Source organism: Melitaea cinxia, chromosome Z (genome assembly GCF_905220565.1).
Source record: "Melitaea cinxia chromosome Z, ilMelCinx1.1, whole genome shotgun sequence".
Taxonomy (NCBI): Eukaryota; Metazoa; Arthropoda; class Insecta; order Lepidoptera; family Nymphalidae; genus Melitaea; species Melitaea cinxia.
Genome location: NC_059424.1, coordinates 6,114,965 through 6,140,057, shown reverse-complemented (window position 1 = coordinate 6,140,057; position 25,093 = coordinate 6,114,965). Strand labels below are relative to the sequence as shown.

General features: G+C 33.1%; 1 protein-coding gene across 1 annotated transcript in view; it reads left to right on the top strand.

Annotated features, from left to right (window-relative positions):
- LOC123668990 (kalirin) overlaps window positions 1-25,093 on the top strand; it is a 117,652-nt gene that overhangs the window by 67,467 nt on the left and 25,092 nt on the right. Inside the window, exons 30-31 of the mRNA XM_045602672.1 lie at window positions 12,893-12,965; window positions 24,240-24,363. Of these exons, the coding sequence (XP_045458628.1) occupies window positions 12,893-12,965; window positions 24,240-24,363 (197 nt within the window). The remainder of the gene's footprint in view (window positions 1-12,892; window positions 12,966-24,239; window positions 24,364-25,093) is intronic.

Sequence of the window (25,093 nt, the reverse complement as noted above, 5' to 3'; positions counted from 1 at the left end):
AACGCCATCTGTGTTTTTATGCGCTAAACATAATGTCATAGGACACATAAAGCCAAAAAATATTAAAAACTAGACGCCATCTTGACATTCTGGCTACCAGCCTCAAGTGAACGAGACGTCTGCTTTGAAAACTTTTTCGGTAAGAATGCAATGAGTGATAATAATTTACTGTAATTCTTTAAATCTTCATTATAATTATTTAAGCTGTTAAGTAAACTTGTTAGTTTATGATGTTACTATGATTTTGTGAATATTTCTAGAATTAAAAATGTGATATCAAATTTTAGGTTAGGATGTTATGTTGTTAATTTGGAATACCGAAAGTGAGCATAATTTGGAATATTCCAAATTGTATGCACATTTTATGACTAGATATTAATTATTGCTTTTTTTTTGAGAACTAGCAATATAGGTCGTAAGCCAGCTAAATCGGCAATTATCTCCAAGTTTTTTTTTATAAGGAGAACGCCATGCACAACGAAAAAAGTAAGATAAAGAAAACAGAACACCGGAAAAAATATTAAGGGAAAAGGTAAGAAGAAAATAACAAAAAAGACAAAAAAAAAGAAATATGATAGACAGTGACTCATCAGATCGAAATCCTGGGGCTACATCTAGAAATAACACACTCTTCAGACGATGTAGTAACGAGAGATGAAACTGCAAACGACCCTACTGACGAAGACGCAGAGTGTTTTTTCTGTAACGGAAAATATCACGAGGATAAAAGGGGTGAAGAATGGGTACACTGGTTAATGTGCGAATTATGGGTTCATGGTGCTTGCAGTGGCTATGAATCCGGTGATGTGATATGTGTGATTACTGCAACAATAGTAAACTGTAAGTTCAAACTTAATACTGATCTGAGATTAGTGTGGCTGATCACTTAATAATTAGATGTTATTTTAAGGTAGGTTGTTTAAAAAGATCGATTACCTAGATAAATAAAGACTATAAAACTGGTAAAAAGATAAGGGATCTCTTAGTTTCTCAGAAAAAGTATTAGCAATTATCATAGAATAAATGTGAATATAATTTGGAATACTTATTTCAAATTATCTGCACCCTAAGTCAAATCTCGTTGTCGGACTTTTTTAGTTTGATAAGCATTTTGATAATGTTCCTTGTTTTTGTCATATTTGATGGTTATTATTATTAAAGTTTAATAATTTTCAAATAATTTAATGTGTTTTTTATTGAGCCATCCCGTTCCTCTTTAAATTGATTCTCAAAAAACAAACAAGTATTCCAAATATGCTGCAGTTCCTCTAACCTTTTTGAAGTAAAATTTCCTTACTCACGCTTGACTTGGGGAGAAGGCTGGTGAACGCGTGACGAGAGCGTTACGAAAAGTGTGATCGGGCGAGGCGAACGGAAGCTTAGAGGGAGATATAAGTTAGTGAAGATAGAAAGAAAGAGAGAGTAGTTTCGTAAGTTTTACTTCAGTCGTGTGTGAAAAATTTAGAGAGCAATTATTCAAACATTCTTCACTAATAAATTAATAATAAAGGCAATAAAGACATTATTTTCTAACGGTAATTTATTTATTCAAGTGTTTACAATAGTGAATACACCATATTTTTTAGTTTTTCAATTAATATTGAATACTCAAAAAAATATTTTGAGCTCTGTTTTCAGTGTTATATTAAAATTATAAGTAATAGAAATAGAAACTCCAAGAATCGGGAGTATATAATATCGTCTGCATATTAATACGTAATGCAAAAACTTTGTACCACTTTTTACGAAAGTTGGGGTCCAGAATGATAAATTTTAAAGGATGCATAAAAAAAGATTAAATAATATATATATATATATATATATATATATATATATATATATATATATATATATTTATTTATATATTACACGCTCTATCATGTATTTGACACACAGGCATATATACCGACTCTTATGTTTATTATTATAGAAGTATAGTCTTTGAAAACATAACCTTAATAATGTTGTTGACTTGTCAGTAAGATTTATGTTCATAAGAACTAGATAATAATACCTATCTATCTGATCTGAATTGTCTAGTATTGACTAAAATAGTAACATTTACAAAATACCTTTCGCAATAAGTTACCATATAACTTTAATATTTAGAGTTCAGGCCATATGCCAACCATTGTAAAGGCGAATTTCTTCAATCCAGCGTCACGATCGTTTTGGTGTCACGAACTCCATTACTTTTACTTTCGTTTGCACGTTTCAGCCTGTAATATCCCACTACTGGGCATAGACCTCTTTCCCCATGTAGGAGAAGGATCAGAGCTTACTTAATCCACCACGCTGCTCCAATGCGCGTTGGCGGATATATTCCCTACTATGAGTAACGATCGCTATCAGGTGTACATGATAACAACCGGGACCGACGGCTTAATGTGCTCTCCGAGGCACGGTGGGGAAACCCCAGAAGGACTGCACAAATACCCAGACCACGGCATACACCTCAATGGCCAATACAAATGTTTGTCATGTGCGGGGATCGAAACCGCAACCGCCAGCGCAACAGGTACAATCCGTGGCTGTAACCGTCAGCCAACGCGGCGTCATTTATTATTGTATAATTGAAACCGATAATAGGTTTTCATAATTTTTAAGATATACTACATTCGTTTTGTCCTATGAAATTATACTGTTTATATTGGGATCGAATTTTTTTAAATAACCGTTTTAAGTATGGTACTTTTTACATACCATTTAGTATATTATTTAGCCAATTCATTACAAATATGCTAATTTGTTTTGTACATTTGTTATTCAGTTCAACTAGGAATAGTAAATATGCAGTTTTGTCAAATGTAATTGTTATAGGACTAATCCCTCAAGTATCGATTAATTTCCCGCTTTGGAGCACATATTTGAGCGTGTTTTGTAGAATTAAACTGAACTCGTAATCGCAGGGGATTAAACACTTGCTTATTTAGGGATGATGGATCATACAAACTTCGTTCTGTACAGGAACAGTAATTATAAGAATTTCTCACCTCTTTTACCAATACATTCTGTTAATACTTAATTCAGATTCATTTTCATTTAATGAAAAAAAGATATAGTCCTACAAACAGACATTTTGTTATTGACTATTCACCATTTCTTTCAAACGTTTTCATAACATTTCATTAACGTGAGAGTTTCACATCAATTCGATAATATTGGTTTGTGTGTGAGTGAGCAGAAAATAAACATAAATATTGTATCTTGGTACGTACGAGTAATGAAAATATATTTTCAGTTTCTATTATCAACGTGAATTTTAAGCAGTAAATATTTATAATAATTATAGATTTAGAATTGTACTGTCTTACGCAATATTATTAGTTAAATAATTTATTTAAAAGTGATTTAAACATTTACTGAAATACAAAAGACAGTAAATCGACTTAAATTTAACGATATACAACTAACTATAGAGTCATATCTGTCATCTATACATCTATACAAATATATAAAATTGAAGTGTCTTTTTGTAATATAAAAATGACCGTATATATATATTCGGGAATAACTCCGTGGTTTATGAACCGATTTTGATAATTCTTTTTTCTCGGAAAGAAGATATCCCTAGTTTGGTACCATGATAAGGAAACCAGGATCTGATGATGGAATCCCAGAGAAATCGAGGGAAACTCGAAAATCCGCATAACTTTTTACTGGGTGTACCGATTTTAATGATTTTTAATTTAATCGAAAGCCGATGTTTATCATGTGGTCACATTTAAATTTCATCGAGATCTGATTACAACTTTTGGAGTAATCTTTGATAATGCGTATTTACTTGACTATTTTTTCGTCTACCTACGTTGTATTACTTGTCGATATAACTGAAGTCGGTTTTTCTTCGTTTCCCTGCAAACACAATTATTACTAAATGCATATGGATGTATACACGGTACATATACCAAAATAACATTCTTTACAATTTTTATCTCTCTGTCTGTTTGTTCCGGCTAATCTCTGAAACGGCTGGACCTATTTTGATGGGACTTTCACTGACAGATAACTGATGCAGTAAGGAGTAACTTTGGGTACTTTTATTTTAGATATTTATTTATTTTATAACTCTGCGAACTGAACAATAACTTTTTGTTAAATTCCACCCGGACGAAGTCGCGGACACAGCTAGTTATGTAATAATAATAATGCAATAGTTTTTATTATAAAGTTATGGAATTATTTTGTTACTTAAGATTCTTCTTTATGTGCGGGGCATCAGAGATAGAATAGTCTAAGAAAACTGAAGTTTTAAGTATTTATCCAAATAAATGTGAAAGACGCAAGTAATCCTTTTGTTTTAGAAAGTTGAAGTTTGTTACAAGTTTGTGACGGTAAAACTAAAACAAAAAAGTAAGTCGAAATAAAAACAAGTGACCTGATTCGCCTTTTCATGGTTTTTTTTGATATTTTACTTTTTAACTGTCTGATTTCACTCTTTATACGTACTTGTTTGGATTTATTTTCCACAATTTAGTTTTATTTTAACCCACACATTCATATTTTTGAAATTAACACTAAGAAATAAGGAATGAGGCGCGCGATATTAAGAATGGGAAGTAAAATCGTGTGAAATAACGAAACGGCAATGACGCTGGGAGCTACGCGAAAGTGACGTTTTACAATACTTTCAGCTGTAGCAAGCAAGGTATAAGAATATATTACTGTTTCGATACGAATAAAAAGCGTCAATTTATGTTTTCGTTTATAGTTTTATTGTTATAATTAATTAATTATACCATGATTCATTTAGTAAAATATTTTCATATATTTCCCGACTCCATGACACAAAGACGAGTAATGTATTTAGAAGTATATGTATGTATATGTGTATGTTTATATCTATTTGGAGTTGTAGTAAAGAAACGCGTTGACCGATTTTTATGATTCTAACGTTAATCGATTCGTATTAACATTACGAGTGTCACACAAGACATGACAACAATTGAAATTCATCACAGCGACAACCAGACGCGATACAGCTAAAATTAAAAATTAAAATCGTCAAAATGCAACAAGTGGGTTATCGTTATAAAATAATATTTTTAGGTACCTTTCATCATTTTTCACACTTTAAGTAACAGCTTTGAATATTTTTGTAAACAATCGTTGACACTAGTTTTGATTAAAAAATCTGGTACTTAATTAGGATTGCGAAATTTACTACGAAAAATATATAATAAAGAAGACGATGAATCCTAAATGAAAAGTGTGAAATTAATAAAATATTTATAGAGCAATATAAAATCTGACTCCTTAAACAACTATAAAGAAAATAAACAACCCCTTACAGCACAAGCACAGAAGTAGAACAACTACACCACTAACATAGTTTCTTAATTGATACACACATAAACAAATCATAATTATTTGCAAAACAGAAAAGTCGACTGTTTACTTTTACGACTTTTTTGACAAATTATTTTATTTATTAGAATTAGAATAATATCTATTTAATTTACTTAACAAAATAACAAGTATTTAAAAGATTTTTATTCGCGGTATTACAAATTCATAATATATTGTTACTAGTTTGTCCGTACGAAAGTAACAGTTTTCGTATGCATAGACAAATATATATTCTTATTAACAGCCCTTTTTAGTCTACAAAGCGTATGGCTTTTAATACCTATATGAGTTCGTACAAATAATCAAATGAGATTTTTGTTCGAATACCGGTTAAAAAAGGATTTACATTAAAATAATAGGTAAATATTGCAATAAAATTAGCCAAATTTTTACTGCCAATGTAAGTTTTATGAGTTTAAAATAAAACTTGCTTAGTCTAATTATTTACAAGATTTATCAATTGTTAACTACGGACGTAAAGCTGTATGGAATAAAGAGATATACGTACAAGAAAAATGTTTTCTACATAATTGCTCGAGGACGCATTGTTTACGTAAAATATAAGGTCAGGGCTTTATCCCAGGCGCGATTTTCATGACGCAAGCGTTTCGGAATTCAACCTTAACATTGCTTCTGATGAGCGTACTATACATGTCGATTTAAATATAACTTCGCATCTGTGCGTGTGCGGCTGAAATTATGATACTTTAGTCCACCTCCCAGCCTTCTTTCATCTACAGCGTCAACTACGTTGACTGACACAAGTCAAAGTAAAGACCAATTAAAATTAACTCAATTATACGTACACGGTCGACCAACAAATTAACATGATCTAAGTTAAGCGTCATAGAGCTCAAAAGCTTATCAAAGCAGATGTTGCAAAGTTAATTACGACTCCGACTTTCGCGTACTGACACAGTTAATTTATACAACTACTAGCTGTGTCCGCGACTTCGTCCGCGTGGAATTAAAAAGAAAATGTTAAGTTCACAGTTACAAAATAGGCTAAATAAATTTCTAAAATAAAAGTAACTCTTTATTAAATCAGCTATCTGCTAGTTAAAGTCCCGTCAAAATCGGTCCAGCCGTTTCAAAAATTGGCCAGAACAAACAGACAGACAGACAAAAATTGTAAAAAAATGTTATTTTGGTATATGCAACGTGTATACATCCATGTGCATTTAGTAAAAAAACGGGTATTTTAATATTACAAACAAATAAATAAAATTCACCACCCAAAGAAGAAATGTATCTATCGTATTACTTGCAATACTGTTGTTGATTATTGACTGTCAGAATCAGGTTAATAAGGAAATTGTTACCAGTTAATTAGTATTAAAATAATAAACGAATGATATTTTGTAACATAAGCCACTATTCAAAAGCAAAATCGTGTCACCAATTTACAATAAAGCCATGAGGTCAATCCAGCACTACGGTAGTTTCAATCCATCTAAACCTTTTAAGTTGATTGCGCAAATGTATGCACTGAGAAATAATATTCACGAAAGCTTCTGTCGGTGGTTGAAAGCTACGTGTGGACAGAGAAACAAAAAATGGTTCTAAAACAGAGGTTTGTTTGCAGCTTTACCGTTACACCTTAAAAATAACGCCGCTGACTAAACTGCTGACGGTTTTTCGGCTGCTAATCTAGTTTTACTTGGACTTCGAACCAAATATTTAAATATTCAGTTGCTTATACTTACTTACTCCTTAATTAGCTTTTTAGGCGGGTGAGCAAAGATGATAAACTAAGCTTAATAAACGAATTTATCTCGTATTTATGTAGACATTTCTTATTACTCTTAGTTTTGACGATCGATATACTCGGGCAATGTTCACTTATAAAAATCCAAAAGCTGTGATTTATAAGATCATTGAGAAAAGTCATCAGTTCTCATTTTCCATTTTTAGTTCCCTCATATTCTTTAGAAACTCTTCTATAGCTAGCAATATGTTGTGGCACTTGATACAAATATCATAACATGACAAAAAAGATTTATGTTAAATATTATATTATATTTTAATAAAATAGAGAAAAACAAAACAAACATTCAACTAGCTTTCGTGTAAAAAAAATAATATTTTGGATACGAAGAGTAATTTTAAGTATTAAAATGGTTATTCAATTTTAATACTAAACTAAAATAATCTTATTTTTATTTGTTTTGCATTCTACCAAAATGAGTGGACCCAACGAAGAAATTCGGTACATTTTAAAGTTTTACGTTTAAAAAAAGGAAAAATGCGACTCAAGCCAAAAAATTGTAACGTTTAATGGACTAATGCAGTGTTAGTCAGAGTAGCATAAAATTTTGATGTCACAGGTGCATTTCACTGTTTTCACCTAGTTACGTATAAACGTGACGACATTTTCGAAAAATTGGAGCTAGATCGACATTTGAATAGTCACGATATAGCTGATGATCTGAGAATTGATCATAAATAGTTTCGGTCTATTTGAAAAAGGCTTGTAATGCAACAAAAGTTCGCTAAATGGGTTAGATTGTTTTGAATGAATTTTGGGAAATTATTCCAAAAGTTTAGGAGCGCGTACAGAAAAGTCATTTAAACGGAAGTTGGTGTTGTGCCTAGGAACTTCGAACATTGTTGTTATGCAAGATTGTTTTGAGCGTATGAGGGTAGAAGGCAATTAAAGGTACGAAGACGTAGGTAAGACTTGATCGGGAAGTTGGCGAAGGTGGATAGAGAGCCACTTAAGTTTAGTACGAAAATAGGAGATGCATTAATTTTTGCGAAAACTAAAAATAAACATGGCGTAGATATCGTAGCGTATCGTAAGATTTTGTAGAAGCTCTAATTTGTTAAGTAGCTCTTGCGTCACATCTGTATAGTGGAGCATGGGTAAGAAAAGGGATTGCGCGAGCATAATTTTAGTTTCAAATTGTAGAAAAAATTGGAGACACTTAAGAGAGTGGAAGGTGTAGTACATTATACTGCTGACTTCGTTGACACGAGCTATCCAAGTTAAGTTGTTCTTATGAAGAAAGCCCAAGTACCTGCTATTCTGTGTGGTTACGTCAATAAAGAATTTAGCAACCTCGTCTCTTCGCGTGGGTGTCGTAAGAGGCGACTAAGGAATAACATAGTTCCACTACCACCTTGGAACTTAAAAAGCCGACCGATGGCGGGATAGCTATCCAACTGCTAGCTTTGAAATAAACAGGGCTAAGACGGGCAGTAGCGTATTCGGTCAGACAAAGCCAGTTCTGCGGTCACCAACCCGCCTGCCCAGCGTGGTGACTATGGGCACCACACATAAGTTCACCCCATTTTTGGCGCGAACTTGTGGAGGTCTACGTCCAGAAGTGGACTGCGATAGGTTAAAGTGATGATGGTGGTGGCCCAAGTGCATTATATTTTTACAATAAAGAATAGGTGTGCCTCAGTACAAGATTGGAGGAATTGCATTCCAGTCGATTCGGTTTCTTAAACGACTGCTACAGTTAATAAGAAATCCGAACGATTTTAATATTATATTATTAATATTTATTTAATAGCAGCAATGTCTTCGCTTATAGTTTTAATAGACTCATACAGCTCTGGACATATAACATTTGCAACGTGTTATTTAACTGGCACCCTTCCTTTTAGGGGCATATAGCCATACCATAGCCTAAATATATATATTATTTATCGCACTTAAAATTGTTGTGCAGTTATTCATATACAAATTTAATTAGCTAAATTATAAGTGAAAGAAAATGAAACGGAATAAGTCGTTGTTCATTACTAGGTAACTTTAAAATCCACATATTTGAAAAAAAAATGTTGTTAATACATAGGATATAATATATCGGATAGGACATAAATAACTGACTTACCTGTAAAACTCGGTCACTGACTCGACACTTAAACTACGTTAGTTTGAAAAATAAAAATAAAGTGTTTTATATTTAAATAAGTTTTTTTTTCTTGTCTTATGTAAATAAACTGAAACCGCACATTTTTTTTCTTTGTTAATAATCATCCATAAAATTTAAAAACATCCCTATATTTATGACACGTTACTGTATTTTCCTATTCACTTATTTACACAACTTATAACGAAAGACTTACCTCTAAACCTCATATTTTTGTAATGTCTCAGTAAATGTATAGTTATAATTAAAATTGACATCTTCAATTACTAGAGTAGACTAAAAATATAAATGACATAATTGTCACATAAACAACGTTGCTGAATCGCTGCCCTAAATCTCACACAATCCTAAAATGTTCTTTATCGGTTTCCTTTAACGGAATCGTACCTAAATATATGCCTCCTTTCAAACTAAAAAGTTTTAATCAGCCTATAATTTTATAATTGTTAGTAGCTCTGAAAATGACTATATCCTATAAGTTGTTCTCACCTTCGGGTTTTGAACGCCTACTATTTGTAACATATCTTGGCCTCGACTAATTATCATATATACTGTTGCTCTTAGAGTCATTGAGACCCTGACTCTTGAGCTTCGCTTTATTTTTCACAGATCAGTTCCATCCTCGTCATAAAATGTTTAGATTGGAATCTTCTGTTACTTTCTTTTTTGGTGTTAGATACGAGTACCTATCTGTAATCTGTATTCATAATTCAATACTCGTTCACCAACACAGAGTATATTTGAAATGTTGAAAGCGTTGTTTTTATAAAACCCAAACTCCCTTAGATGTTAACTTATATCTATTGTACTTTATTTTTTTTTTTCTCGTGGAATGCAAATGGACCGTCGTCCGTCCTATTTAATAAAGTTTCGTTAGTATTGAACAACACATTAGAATATCATTTTCAAAGGCGAACTGGTGTATTATTTTCTACATCTTATGTCATTTATCCCGCGTGACATAAACGCTTACAACAAAGTATTTTACAAAGAATGATATTACAAAGAATGAAAAATTTTAATATCTAATCTTCTTTCTTGCTGCGAACCTTGCTTCATAGGGCCTCGCCTAAGGTTTTTATCTCGGTTTTTGACTTTTACAATCTTGCAGTGACTGTTCAGTATGCTGTTGATATAATTTTATGATATTAACAGAATTAAAGTTAAAATAACTCAACTCTGCATTCTACCGCTTAGGCTTAGAGTAAGGCTGTTTAATAAAAATTAATGACAACGCTAAATTTCTTAGTATTTCAACTAAGAAAGACGACAAACATAACAGATTTCCCTTGTAAGAATATAATCTTATAAATACATTAAAAAAAAAACAATCAACTAAAAGCAATATCAGGTATCAAGAGGGAAGGATTCATACTCCACCCCTATAAAATTAATTTATAATACCACTATCCATTGCAAGGAATAATTATTATTTGTATATAATTTAATATATTTATGCATACGGTTTATAGTAAATTTTATTTTGGAACCGTTTAACAAATTAAAATTAGAAAAATATTTTTAAAATTTTAATAGAACCAAATTCAATTTACGACGTATAAAAGTGCTATGAAATGTTAGTCCACTATAATTATCATTTAGGTTGTGAATATCGATACTCTTTTGGAAAATATAATACGATTTTTATATGATAATTTTATCATCAAATCTCCTTAATAAATTAAGTAAATTAAAGTAAACTTTAAACAGACTTTTTTAAAAACATCAATTTGTCTCATCCTTTTACAAACTTACCATCAATGATGGATGATACAATAATCGTTATATCGTTTATTATAATCATCGTTTTGATCAAATTGGAAATACTATTCTAATCACGAAAATACTGTTAGATATGTTGTAAAATATGTATATTTTTTATATAGTTTTTAATTTTTTTTGGGGCGACACATTTTGCAACGGAATTGCGTTGGTCGTGGTCACGAGCTCACTGGAAAACGTCGCGCACGTAGTATACTCGTACTATAGTCACCTAATCGCACCAATTTTCATAAACTCTCTTTTATAAGTGGTAGGTAATACACAATTTGAGGAATAAAGTTAATCTTAACATATTTGAAATTCTTTCATGACTGTACGTATCATAGAAAAAAAAAAAAAAATATTCTAAAAAACATAACGCAAAAGGATTCGTCTACCCTTGTCACTCACGCAAAATAGTTCGTCTACCACTTAGTTGTGTCACCTTTGCTCTCAATGACAGCTTTAATGTGAAGACGCATGGTTGCAACCAACGCTGCACACTCCTCGTGCGTGATTGACTCCCAGACAGCCAAGAGTTTAGCCTTTGAGTCGCTCTTCGATCTTGATGGATTTTTACGGAGAACCTTTTTTCATTTTCCACCATAGGGTTTCGATCGGCGATAAGTCCGTGCTGTTAGATGGCCATTCGATTGTAGGGATGCTTTTCGCCAGTAGCCACGTCTTTGTTGTCCTTGCAGTATGGCAGGAAGCACTATCCTGTTGAAAAATGAAGGAATCTTGATGCTTGAGTGACGGAATAGAGGGCAGTAAATTCTCTTCCAAAAGGTTTTGATACCTTGCAAAATTGATAGAACCATCCACAAACTGCATACCACCAACACCTTGTGCAGACATACAGCCCCATATCACTTCCGCCGGAAACTTCACTTTGCGTTTGAGATAATCAGTATGAAATGCCTCATTTTTGTTCCGGATCACTTTTTTCCTTTCATCGCCGACTGTCACACTGTCACTTCAAATTTGGACTCGTCACTCCAAATGATACTACGCCACTGATTGGAAGTCCAATTTAAATGATCACGAGCAAACTTCAACCTCTTTTCTTTTGTACAGCAGTCAACAGTGGTTTCTCCTTAGCGGTGTAAAATCCGTAACCCATTCTTTTTAGGTCTCTTTTGCAAGTATCAACTGAGACGTCTTTGTGAATCATGTCCTTTTATTGCACCGTGAGTTCTCCAACTCGGGCACGACGATTATTTTTGATAATTTTCTTCAGGATTCTGTTTTCTGCTGCACTTGTGTGTCGACTATGCGTGGTCGACCAGTTTCCTTCAAACAAAAAGTTGTTCTCTTCTTTTTATAGTGCTGAATGATAGATTGGACTGTATACCTGGGAAGTATCAAGTCTTTAGATATTTGGTAACTTGATTTGCCAGCATCGACCCCACAAATTATTCGCTTTCGAAGCTCATCACACCCGGGTTTGCCACGATCCATTGTTATTTTTGAAAACTAATGAAAAAAACTGACATTTTCAGAATTTATACTGTCTCATTTGACAAATGACACAGAATTACTTTTACAAATTTAAATTATGCAATATAATTGTACAAAGAAGGAATAATCACCGATAGACGAACTCTTTTGCACCGATTAACAATTAGACGAACTATTTTGCTTATAACTTCATCGAATTTAAAACAGGATATGTATAAATTAAAAAGGTAAAATAGTTCGTTGGTTCATAATTAGATAGACAATTTAGAAGGAAAGTTTTTAGAAGAAGATTTTTAAAAGATTAGATTTAGATATACAAAAATAATGAAGTTAGAAAAAATCTCACAGAGAAATTTCACACTAGACGAACTATTTTGCATCGGGGCTCGTATTAAAGTTTTTTCCTTGTTACTTCATAGTGGTTATTTTGTTGACAGAAGCGTCGTCCTCGGAACCCGGTGTAAGTGCTAACGCCGCCAGCCCCGGAAAACACAGAAAGGGAATTATTCCGTAAGTGTTATATTTCTATGTTTATAACATAATGATAATCTAATATTTATATATGTGACAAAATATTTACTTTTACTCTAACTTTCAAATATCGGCAATAATTTTTAATGAATATACTAGTGAAATACCTATATATTAATATGTGAATTAAAAAATTTGTACCCCTTTTCAAGAAAATTGCGTGAACGGAGGAGTATGAAATTTCGCACACTTAAGTATAGTTTACGTAGAGAAGGAGTGCAGATTGCTTATATTTTTTTGTGATGCACGAATAATAATACATTTAATCAATAAAAAAGAAGAAGAAAAACATTATACAGTACCGTGTATTTTACACACACACGCATATAATGTATACTCTTTTGTTTAATGTTAAAACTTATAAATTAAATTAATGATGGTTGACTTTCGATTACAGGGCAACGACTAGTTTATATTAAATTAGATCATGAATTATCGTAATCGATATTACGTAGAGCATATTAGTCATCTCAAGTAAGGGTTTCCGGTCATAACGTTATCTGCGTGTGTTTTGTGTTTCCGAGTCGTTTCCTTTTAGTCACATTTTATCGACTTTATGAATATTTGGAATGTCCCGCGGTGAAGCGAATACTCGGGACACAAGTTGACGCAACGTTTTATGCAATGTAAATGCAGATGTTTGTCCTACAAGTTATCTGATAAAATCATTTGTATATATTTTACGTCATTAATAATAAATACACTTTATATACATTTCGATCGATTATTTAAAATGCATTTATAAAGCGTGAGCAGTTTCATTACTTAAATTAGCATATTCATACTTATTTGCTGGTACTTTTTAAAATTGACGCTTGCAATATTTTCATTTTACTACAACGTATTTCAAAGTAACTTTAATTAAATTGCTATGTGGCTTACAAACAGACAGGTGCAAGCGTCGGCCTTTTTTATTTTTCACTAGGTTATATAAACCATATTTCACGTCGGGAAAGTTATCTTCGTTAATTATGAAAATTTTATTATAAAAGAGAAAACTTAAAAGTACTTCTGCCACAAAATTATATTATATAGTATACCTCAAATAGGTCTGTTTCGGAGTAAGCTGTAAGTGAGAGCACTCAAGCGAAGAAATATTATTGTTAAACACGTTGAAATATAAATATTTGTACAGTTGATTATTATTATTAAGAGAGCATGATTTTTTACATAAGTATGTACACTTATCCACCAACCGGCAGTGGAGCAGTGTTGTGGATTAACCGCTGATCCTTCTTCTACACGGGGAAACAGGCTTATTCCCAGCAGTGGAATTACAGGCTGAAGATTTCGGTTAGATGAGTTAAGTACCAACTTAACTCATCTAAATTAAATTCTATTATGATTTAAAAATAATGTTGTCCGTTATGGTCTATGTAATAGTATGGTAATTATTTTTTTATGATGAGCCCGTTAGCGCAGTATGCCCTATGGCCCTGCTTTCTTCTCCAGGGTTTGATACAAGCATTAAGTTGCTTACAGTAGGTAGTTTGCCCTCAGTTTCCGGATATTCTCCGTTTCCTATTTTAAGGAGGAGATCGGAGAATCGTTAGCGCAAATATCGCCCTCCAAGTACACTCGCATATTTTTCATAAAGTAGAGTTCTTTGACTAAGGGCCAGAGATTTGAGGCCTTAATGCAAGCCTTAACTTCGTCAGCCCGAGTTCCCCTCGGCACTATCGGCAGAGTCTGACGGAAGTATCCAGCTAACAACACGGTGACTCCACCTATCATGTCATCGTTCCCTCTGATATGTTTTGGAGTTCTGTTTAGTGCTTCGAAATCCCCTTTATGCGCCATTGTGTTTTCCCAAACTATAAGTTTACAATCGCGCAGCACTTGAGCTGCATTACTCTGTTTTAAAATCTTGCAGAGTAGAGTTTCGACATGGATGAGATTTAATTAGAATTAATGTTACAATGATGTATTTGAAGTTTGAAAACTTATAATTACTTATTTTTTATTGGAGTACACCTACGAACGTTCGAATTGAATAGTAGTAATAGATAGTAGTGGTGAAACGGGAGTTCAGAGTTTGTATTGGGAAACAATTTAATTAATTTTATGTCATGTCCGCCGTCTTAGACTTCGAAATAACTGCCATTTTCGCAATCAACGTCCCAAAAAATATAAATAACGACACCCATGTCGAGGTTTATTTACCCCATTTCACCCCGTAAGGGGTTGATTATCGGAAAATCACGAAAGACGTATTTGCTCTTTATTTTTGGGAGTACTTCTACGAAGTTTCGAATCGAAATTAATATTGTTTCGCCATACAAATTTTGAACCACCATTTTACCCCTTTAAGGGTTGAATTTCGAAATATCATTCCTTATTCCTTGTATACATCATAAAGGGAAACTCTGTGCAAAATTTCAGCTTTTTAGGGTTTGGGCTGGGCGTTGATGAGGGAGTCGGGACTTGCCTTTTGATATATAAAGATTTCTTTTTTTTTTTTTCTATATCACTAGGTCCGCAAACAAGCGTACGGCTCACCTGATGGTAAGTGATTACCGTAGCTTATAGACGCCTGCAACACCAGAAGCATCGCAAGCGTGTTGCCGACCAAATCCCCAATCCCCCCCCAGGAGCTCTGGTTACCTTACTCACCAACAGGAACACAATAATGATTGAAAACAGTATTATTTAGCTGTGATCTTCTGTAAGGTCGAGTAGAGTGGGGTAGCACACCCCAGTCGGGCAGCTCCATATTTTGAGCCGGAAATTCTTGCTGCGCCCTACAGTATAACAGTCGGCTCTTACTAGGGACACGAAAAAAGTATCGATACTTTGTGGTATCGAGTTCATTACCATTCGATACCGATACTTTTGTACTCGAGTGCTTTTGTGTTTGTAATCGACACTTAGAAGTATCGATACTTTTATGAGTACGATACCTTTTCTTTTCGATACTACTCGTAAGTACAGTATTGATACTTTGTATTCGTTACCGTGTCTCTAGCTGTTACATGTAACACAAGTATTAAGTTGCTCATCATAGGAGCAGACGACCGTGTGTGAATGTTATAAGAAATGTATATATTATTATTTTTATTGTTATTTATAAATGCTCGTCTGCAGTAGGATTTCCCCCTCTTTCAGTGGTCTGGAATCACACAATACACAAGCAAAAGCGCCCAGACAACGACAAGCATCTGTATGGCCAATACAAAGGTCTGTTGTGAGCGGGGATCGAACCCGCGACCGCTCGCGCAACACAAGTGGCATTGCTTAGGATCCTTGCGCCAACGCGTCGTCATATTTATTTCATATCATAAATATAAATAATAGTTATTGTAATAGAGGTAAATAAGTATCGTTCGTCGCATCAGCCTCAAAGAAGGGGAAGGGAGCACTTAAGAAATCTGTGTCGATTTATTGTTTCATCCTGTCATTATCACGGTCAGCACAGACTACGTTCTTACACGTTACTTCTCAAAGCGTTGAATTTTGCATTTAATTCGACAATGTATTAATAATATCTATTAATGAAAGCCTAACTGACCTAATTTACAGAATACGTCAATATCGAGCCGATTATTCGTACAATAACGTATATTATTGTATGAATAATCTATAATATTAGTATTATGAAGGTACGTTAATAATCTATTTGTCAATGTTAAGACAGTTGCAGCTGTAACAATAAAATAAAAGACTTGTGGTATTGTTACTACTTGTAAAGCACAGTAAATTAATCAAATTGAGTATATAACTATAGAAAAATGACTACAAATTTTTATTGTGTCTACGTAAAAAGAAAAACGATTGAAGACGATAAAGCATGATAAAGAGTAAAATTCAAACGACCTTCTATCCACGTATATATAATAATTCTTAGTTATAAAAAATTTCATATATTATTCAATTGTATTACAAAGGATTATATTATGGAATGGGACTATAATCTGGTTTCCATTCATAATGGTTGCCGTAAATCCGTAAAATCACAATATTGAACTCAATATTAATAGACAACGTACCTGAATAAGCGGATTTCAGGCGATTTCGGTGAGACTGCGGTTTATCGAAGAGTAATTGATACTATCGAGCTGGTCGAATATTAATATTTTCAGTATGATTTTATATTATTCATTGACGTAATCGAACTCATTTTACATTGCCATTTAGTATTTTTGCGGTAAAGTTAAAATATAAGTTATAATATAACCCCGACTACAAATTTGAATATACGACCAATAGGGTTCTTGTTAGGGTGCCATGGTGGGCTCGATATGGAAATCTGAAGCAAAGACATATCTGGCTTTGGTTTGGCAATTTAGTGTAAGTCCAATTGTGTTCTCTTTGGATTGGGGGCTATTTAATACTAAAAATATAATTACTAGGGGATTGTCCATTATCCAATTGAGGGGAGAGGGGTTCAGAAGAACATTACGAAATATCACAAGATATCACATGTAATTATTTTTTTATTGAATACTCGATTTCTAACCAAAAAAAAAACAACAAACACACGTGACCTAGACGAGATAGGAGGTTAAAAAGCTTCTGAAACACGTCACGTGATTGATGGACGACCCCTTATCAATCTTGAGTTTCTACTTCGCATACTTTCATTTATAGCCAGACCCTGCATGTATGGCCTCTCCGTAATATTCGTTGGATTATAATGCATCATGGATTAATTCAAGTACTACTGTAAATTTCATCATTTGATGACTTCAATGACTATGGCTACGGTATTTATTTTGCAATAAGGATCTATTAAGTATTTCGAATCGGGAAAATACATTTGTTTATACGTTGTTTTTTTTTCCCACTTAAGATTTAACTCATAATCAAAACCCATCTGGTAATACCGGTTATATTTTTTTTTACAATGGGATTCCCCACAGCTGTTCTACTTAGTGCCGTGTGGTAGAATATACCAACCTAACGTTATTTTGTTTTTGTAAGGGTTTTCAAGTCTGGGTCTCGTGTGATCTGGCCTCTCGTAACGGTTTTCTAATGATGAAAGACCTCTTATAACCGAACGAGATCCAGTTGTTTACACTGGGTGGTCCCCCAGTAATTTCTAGTCGGGATGTGTTTTTGTGTCAAGTTGAGTTATGTGTGTCTGTATGTGAATTAAAAAAAAATCAACAAATATAAATTTATACATCGTTACTTTTATATACGGTCCAATTTATAAGACTGAAAAGGGGTATTCATGAATTTCATTTTATACAAAGGATGAAATGTCTCGTTTGGTGCGACAAAAGAAAAGGGATGGTGTATATACTCGTATTAGTATACGTATTAGGTCGGGGGAATAGTTTCTTCATGCTTTACATAGAAATTCAAGGTAGATTTTACAAAGTATTTATATTAATTATCAATACATATAATAAAAATGTAAATGTAGTTGTTGTAAAATGTAATGTGTTGTATGCGCTAATCTCAGACTCGGCTTATTAGATGCGGTTTTCACTAATATATAATGCAACAAACAACATGAAAAGACTAAATATGACCTGCACTTAACATTTATGGTTTTCATGTCAATCGGTTCATAAGTTAAAAAGTTATGCCAATTTAAAGAATCGCGTTGAACATGTAAATACCGAAACGATGGTGTTTGTAATCCAAAATAAACCAAAATATATATCCAATAAAATGTTGCCATAGTCATTCTTCCGCGCGGACGAAGTCGTGGTCACAGCTAGTAATATATATGTACCATTTTATTAGATAACTTGTCGCCATCTCGTAGCTAGTGTCAGGATTCCGTTGCTGGTGATTTTAGGATTTCTCACTAAACCGTAATCGTAAAAAGAAGTTTTGACAGCTTTTTATTGATTTCAAATTTATACTACATAAATAATTCTGAAGAGATCGAAACAGATGGAAATCTGAGGATGCAAGATAGGGAGACTATATAGTGGATGTATTAAGACTTCCATGTCCAACTTACTCAATTTCTACTGAGGGGCTAAAGACGTATGTGGTCGGACGTTGTCGTGATGTTAAACCACACCTTTTCCGTCGATCAATGGCCGCTTATTCTCATTTTCTTGCTTTAGTCTCATCAGCTGTTGATAGTAGGTTTCTTTCAGTGAGTTTATATCGAGCTTTTTTGTATAGTCAGCCTTTTTCAAGTGGGTCAAAACTATTTTACAGTCAATCTTATATTCAGCTTTATCGTAACTACTGAAATGGCGATCTGGTTCACTTTTTCAAAAATATCGTCACTATTATTCATAGTAACATTGCATTTTAGAAATCAAAATTCTCTGACTGAAACGCTTTAAACAATTTTGTGTTACTCTTACTGACACTGCATTAACGTCACAAATTTTTTCACGAGTTGAATTTTTCCCTTTTTTAAACGGTTTTATTTAGCTCACCCCGTTTGTTTTATTTATTTTTTATTATTCTTGGGTCAAATTTAGTAATTCAAATTTCACCCTCTTCCTGTCAACCGATTAATCTGAAATTTTGTATACACTTTGGATTTTGGTGGCAATACAATTATGTTTATACATTATCATTATAAATTCAAGATGGCCGCCGCTACAAAATGGCGGATAATTTATGTTTTATTAATCCCATCAATATGGGTATCAAATGAAAGGGCTCAACAAGCAGAATACAATATACTATAAAAAATTGAAATCCAAGATGGCGGCCGCTACAAAATGGCGGATAACGTAGGTTTTATCAATCCCATCAATATGGGTATCAAATGAAAGGGCTCAACAAGCAGAATACAATATACTATAAAAAATTGAAATACAAGATGGCGGCCACTACAAAATGGCGGATAACGTAGGTTTTATCGATCCCATCAATATGGGTATCACAAATGAAAGTGCTCAACCAGTATAATCAATCATTACAGCCTATACAGTCCACTGCTGGACATAGGCCTCCACAAGTTTACGCCAAAAATAACGTGAACTCATGTGTTTTGCCCATAGTCACCACGCTGGGCAGACGGGTTGGTGACCGCAGTACTGGCTTTGTCGCACCGAAGACGCTACTGCCCGTCTTCGGCCTGTGTATTTCAAAGCCAGCAGTTGGATGGTTATCCCGCCATCGGTCGGCTTCTTAAGTTCCAAGGTGGTAGTGGAACCTTGTTATCCCTTAGTATAATCAATGTACTATATAAAATTAAAATCCAAGATGGCGGCCTCTACGAAATGGCGGATAACTTAGGTTTTATCAATCCCATCAACATGGGTATCAAATGAAAGGTCTCAACAAGTAGAATACAATTTACTATGCAAAATTGAAATCTAAGCTGGCCGCCGCTACCAAATGTCTGATAACAATTTTTTATCAATCCCACCAATATGGGTATCAAATAAAAGGGTTTGACAAGAAGAATACAGTGCACTATACAACCTCAATATTTAAGATGGGCCTTGCAATAATGAAGCACTAAATGAATTAAACAGAATGCGAAATAAAAACTAAAAACTAGAAAATAAAAATAGGTAAAAAAACTTTTTAAGTTAAACGGTTTTATGTTAAACATACATTGCAATGTTTAAGATAAATGTACTAAAAACCAAAAAATAATAAAATAGATACAGTCGTGGGAATTATAAACATATGCATAGACTACACTAAAATAAAACCGTGGGGCACGTCAATTGTCTACAAATTATCGACTTAATGTGCGATAGAAGAATCGTTTAATTCGTCGTTAAAATAGGCAGTTGGCCCGCAGACGGTGAGGAAATTACTTACTATTTTCTTGCTCATGGAAATTCCAATAGTTATACACTCCATGTAAATAAAAGAGATGTTTCAACTAGTTTATCGTTGGACATTCACACTGCTGGCTGGCGAGGAATCGTTTCACTGCTCGTAGTTTGTCTTTAATCGACAAAACATATGATAAAAGTACTACTCGCTCACCACTATGAAACCCTAAAACTCGCTTATAATCGAGCTTGCTAGCTTGTTTCCACATTCTAGCCCTACTTATCACACGTCCATCGTTGTCGGTTGAACAACTGCCTAATTATAGTGTAACATTACAAAACAAACATTTTAATCAACGATTGTAGACAATTGACGTGCCCCACGGTTTTATTTTAGTCTAGTCTATGCATATGTTTATAATTCCCACGACTGTATCTATTTTATTATTTTTTGGTTTTTAGTACATTTATCTTAAACATTGCAATGTATGTTTAACATAAAACCGTTTAACTTAAAAAGTTTTTTTACCTATTTTTATTAAATAAAACTTTAAAATGTACCGAACTTCTTCGTTGAATTTATGCATTTTAGCGAAGAAAAACAAATAAAAAGTGGCGAGAAACTGTCTTTTTTTTACTTTTTAGTTAGTTATAAACTATATAACCAAAAAGATTTTCTTGTAACTTTTTACTAGAAAATATGATAAAACTTTGCTCCGATCTATTTTAAGGACATGGTAAAGTATTAAGAGTCTACCATATTTCCAAAATAGTCAATTAAGTTCCTTTTAAAAATATATATATTTATTATATTTGTTACCGGAATTTAATTATGTTAGAGAATGGTTTATCATTAATTGTATTTTAGAAATGCAGTTAACTAGTGCGTTTCAAATTTGAAACGTATTTTAATTTTTACGTTCAATTATTTATCCAGATTGAAAAAGAAGAAGTAATAGAACTATTTCAAAAAATGTAATTTTACTTTTAATTATACGTAATTTAATTAATAAAGGTATACACTAAACAGTTTGAAAATATGTTTCAAATGAGTTTTAATGATTGTTAAAATGTAAGCGGTCTATTATCAGAATTCGCTAAGTATTGTAATTGAATAAAACACACTGATATTAATGACGTGATTTATTATAATAAGAACACGGTATCCGCTCTTCAGTGGATGCGTCATGGGAGTGAACGTTTGGTTGCATTACGATTTTGGCGATGGGCCCAGTGCGCGCGGCGGCGCGGGCGACTCAGCGTGCGGCTTGCGGCGTGCGCTAGAGGGGCTCGCGCCGCTTGTCGCTCGCCCCGCGCGTGTCGCGCACCCGTCGCAGCTAATATTTTGCGAAGCGTTTACTGTCACCTACCGGCCAATAGATTACAAAATTATCACTGTAATCTTGCTGATACAGCTCGTCCCTCCTCGTCCCGGACTCGTTCGTCTACTCTTTACGCTACAATTCGTGATAACAATGTTTGCGCCAATGAAGTGACACTATTTGTATGTCGGTTGTTTGTGAACTTAACGCAGTAGACTTGCGAACGTGATTGTCTGTGATGTGTGCTATGTTAAATGAATATAAGGATGTGGAGTCAAATTGTTCTCGCCAAGTGAGTGTACTGGTATCATTATCGTTAAATAATCATCGTTCACGTTCTATAAAGTTCAAACAAATAATAAATATTTTCTTATGAGCACTTTGTGAATATTAGGTAGGGTTTTTATTATGTCATTGTGGCTTTAGCTAATGTGATTAATTAACGAAAGAATCTCAACGATTCTTTTATTATTTCCTAAAAAAAATATTGGCCTTAACTATCAAGATAATATTTTGATCTTATCTTTCTCTTGGACTTGTGTAATCTGTGACGTAAGTAGATAGAACATATTGTGTGTATCTCTACTATATTCAGCTTAATTTTAATTTTTTTTTATTTGATTGATAAATACATTCACATTGGAAAACATTTGTAAAAAAAGAAACTCAACGATCACCTCATTTTCATCAATATGTAAATAACACGAAACTCTTTCAACTATTTTAATCTATTAGTTTTATTCATGAATCAAAGTAATGGCGAAACAAAAAGTTTCACACTGGAAAATATTTGATATAAAATTTCGAAGAAACCTAGCTCAATATAACTGCTTTTCTTTTCCAATATTAATTTAATTTATATCTCATTCAGTATACATTTTAGTAAATTTACAAAACGTATAAAAACCAAACACCACATTTAGATGTAGTATTGGAAATTATATTAGAAATGGTTGGCTCTGTTGTTATTGTCTCTTCGCAGTTGAAGATGACGATAAAATGACCACTTGAAATATTACTTAGGGAAACAGAACTAAGAATTTCAACATACAAAATCATAAAAACGAATTTGATATAAAAATTAAACTCGCCCTAATCGAAAGACATTACTTTATGTTTAGCGTAATATTACTTCTTTTTCTTTACGATTGGTGAATATTACTATTTAGGCTTTTCTATTTTTATTAGCTATAGATAGATATAGTTCAGAGATTATGGAAACAATTTGACAAAAGAAAAAAACAATAAAGTTGCTTTAGGTTAATAATTTTGTTGTTTCTTCAATCTCTGAAAAGAAAACATACAACTTCACGTTCAAAAAATAAGATGAGCGTTTGATATAACAAGAAATCAATTCACAGATTCGTAAACTTCGTAGATTCAAATATTGGGTATAAATTCACCAAATAGAGAAAATTTGTGTAAATTATAATTCAAGGAAACTTCGCTGTTCCTAAATGATATAGGTACCTAGTTATGTGAAGTCACTCGCAGTTTAAAAGTTTTGAATGGTTTATGATGATTATGTTTTGGATAAAATGTGTAAACTCCTGAGTAAAAAAAAGCTATTAGAATAATTGCGCTACACTTATACAATAGTTTAGCTCAGGTAGTGTTTAAAATGAAAACTATATATTTCAATATAATTTATAATAGTCCTTAACACTCAAAATAATTTATTTTAAAGTTATTTCGAGTTTTTCTCTATTGATCAATTGAATATATATATATATATATATATATATATATATATATATATATATATATATATATATATATATATGATATTGCAAAAAATACATAGAGATATATCGCGAAGTATCAGTCCGTATAGTGTGGTTAATGTATAACGTTACTTGTATCAATCATACATTTAATACTCGTGGTCTATGCGGACGACGACAATCGCTACATTTCACGAGACAATAGCATTTTGCATTAAGTAACAATATATCTTTAAGAAGAAAAAAAATTCAATTCAAATAGCAAAATTACTTTTATCTTAGATACTTTGTGTTACGGGAAGATTAGGGGAACGTTAGCGGATCAGATAAACTGTCCTGCTGCAAAGGAAAAGTACTAAATTTTACAAACAAAAATAAATTTTATAGACGAAAAATAAGATTCTATTGCACTAACAATTTCTAAATGTATGGTTTAGTTTTAGCAGCCTATGTTATATCAACTAATTGCTCTTCATTTGCAAGAGTTACATCTATAGTAGGCATTTTTAGAATTTATTCGTACATACACTAAGATATTCCTTCTTTCGGTAGAAGGTGGATACCGCGCCCGAGCAAATCGCAGGCTAAAGGTGAAAAAACACCATCAGGTGCCAAATCTCCCGCCTCTGCCGACAAGCCTTCGTTGAAGAAAGTGCCCTCCGAGAAGAAGATTAAGGTATTGTCCCAATATTATTATTAGGTTTTTTGTTAGTATTAAGATGTTTTATGAATTTTTTAAACTGTAATGTAAATGTTATGATAAAATAATGATGATAGAGGAGGTGTATTTTTCTGATTGGTGCTGAGGTGTTACGCCTCTCTACTCAAAAAAAACACAACGATACCAAGCGAAGTTGATCGATGTATCTGAATATATATGTTCATAGTCTGGCCCTAAAATTGTTACAAAGAAAAATATATTTTTTCTATTGCACGTAACATTTATTAATATTACAGTGTATTTACATTAATATGAAACAATTAAAAATATATAAAGCTTTTTCGAAGTGGTCTCCATTGGCCAAATACAGTCCTTTAAACGTTGAGGCTAACTATCAATAGAAGCACGCACTCTTTTCATGAAAAAATTCTTCACTGCCAATCGTATAGATTGTTTTAGGGACTCCAAATTATGATGGCATTTAGAGCAAGCCATACTCTTTGAAACTGACCATAAATCATAATCCAGCGGAATATGATCGTGACTAGATGACGGCCAGACTTCAGCTCTGATGAAGTTCGGAATGTTGGTTTCTTTTCTTCTAACCAAGATTGGGTGGATCGAGCTTTATGACCCGGTGCCGAGTCTCGCTGAAAGGTCCATTCTTGGTTATTGAGCATGGTGTTGTTAAGGTTAAAGCTTAACTACCTTTTCAAGATTGGTATCTTGATACATTTGTGCCGAT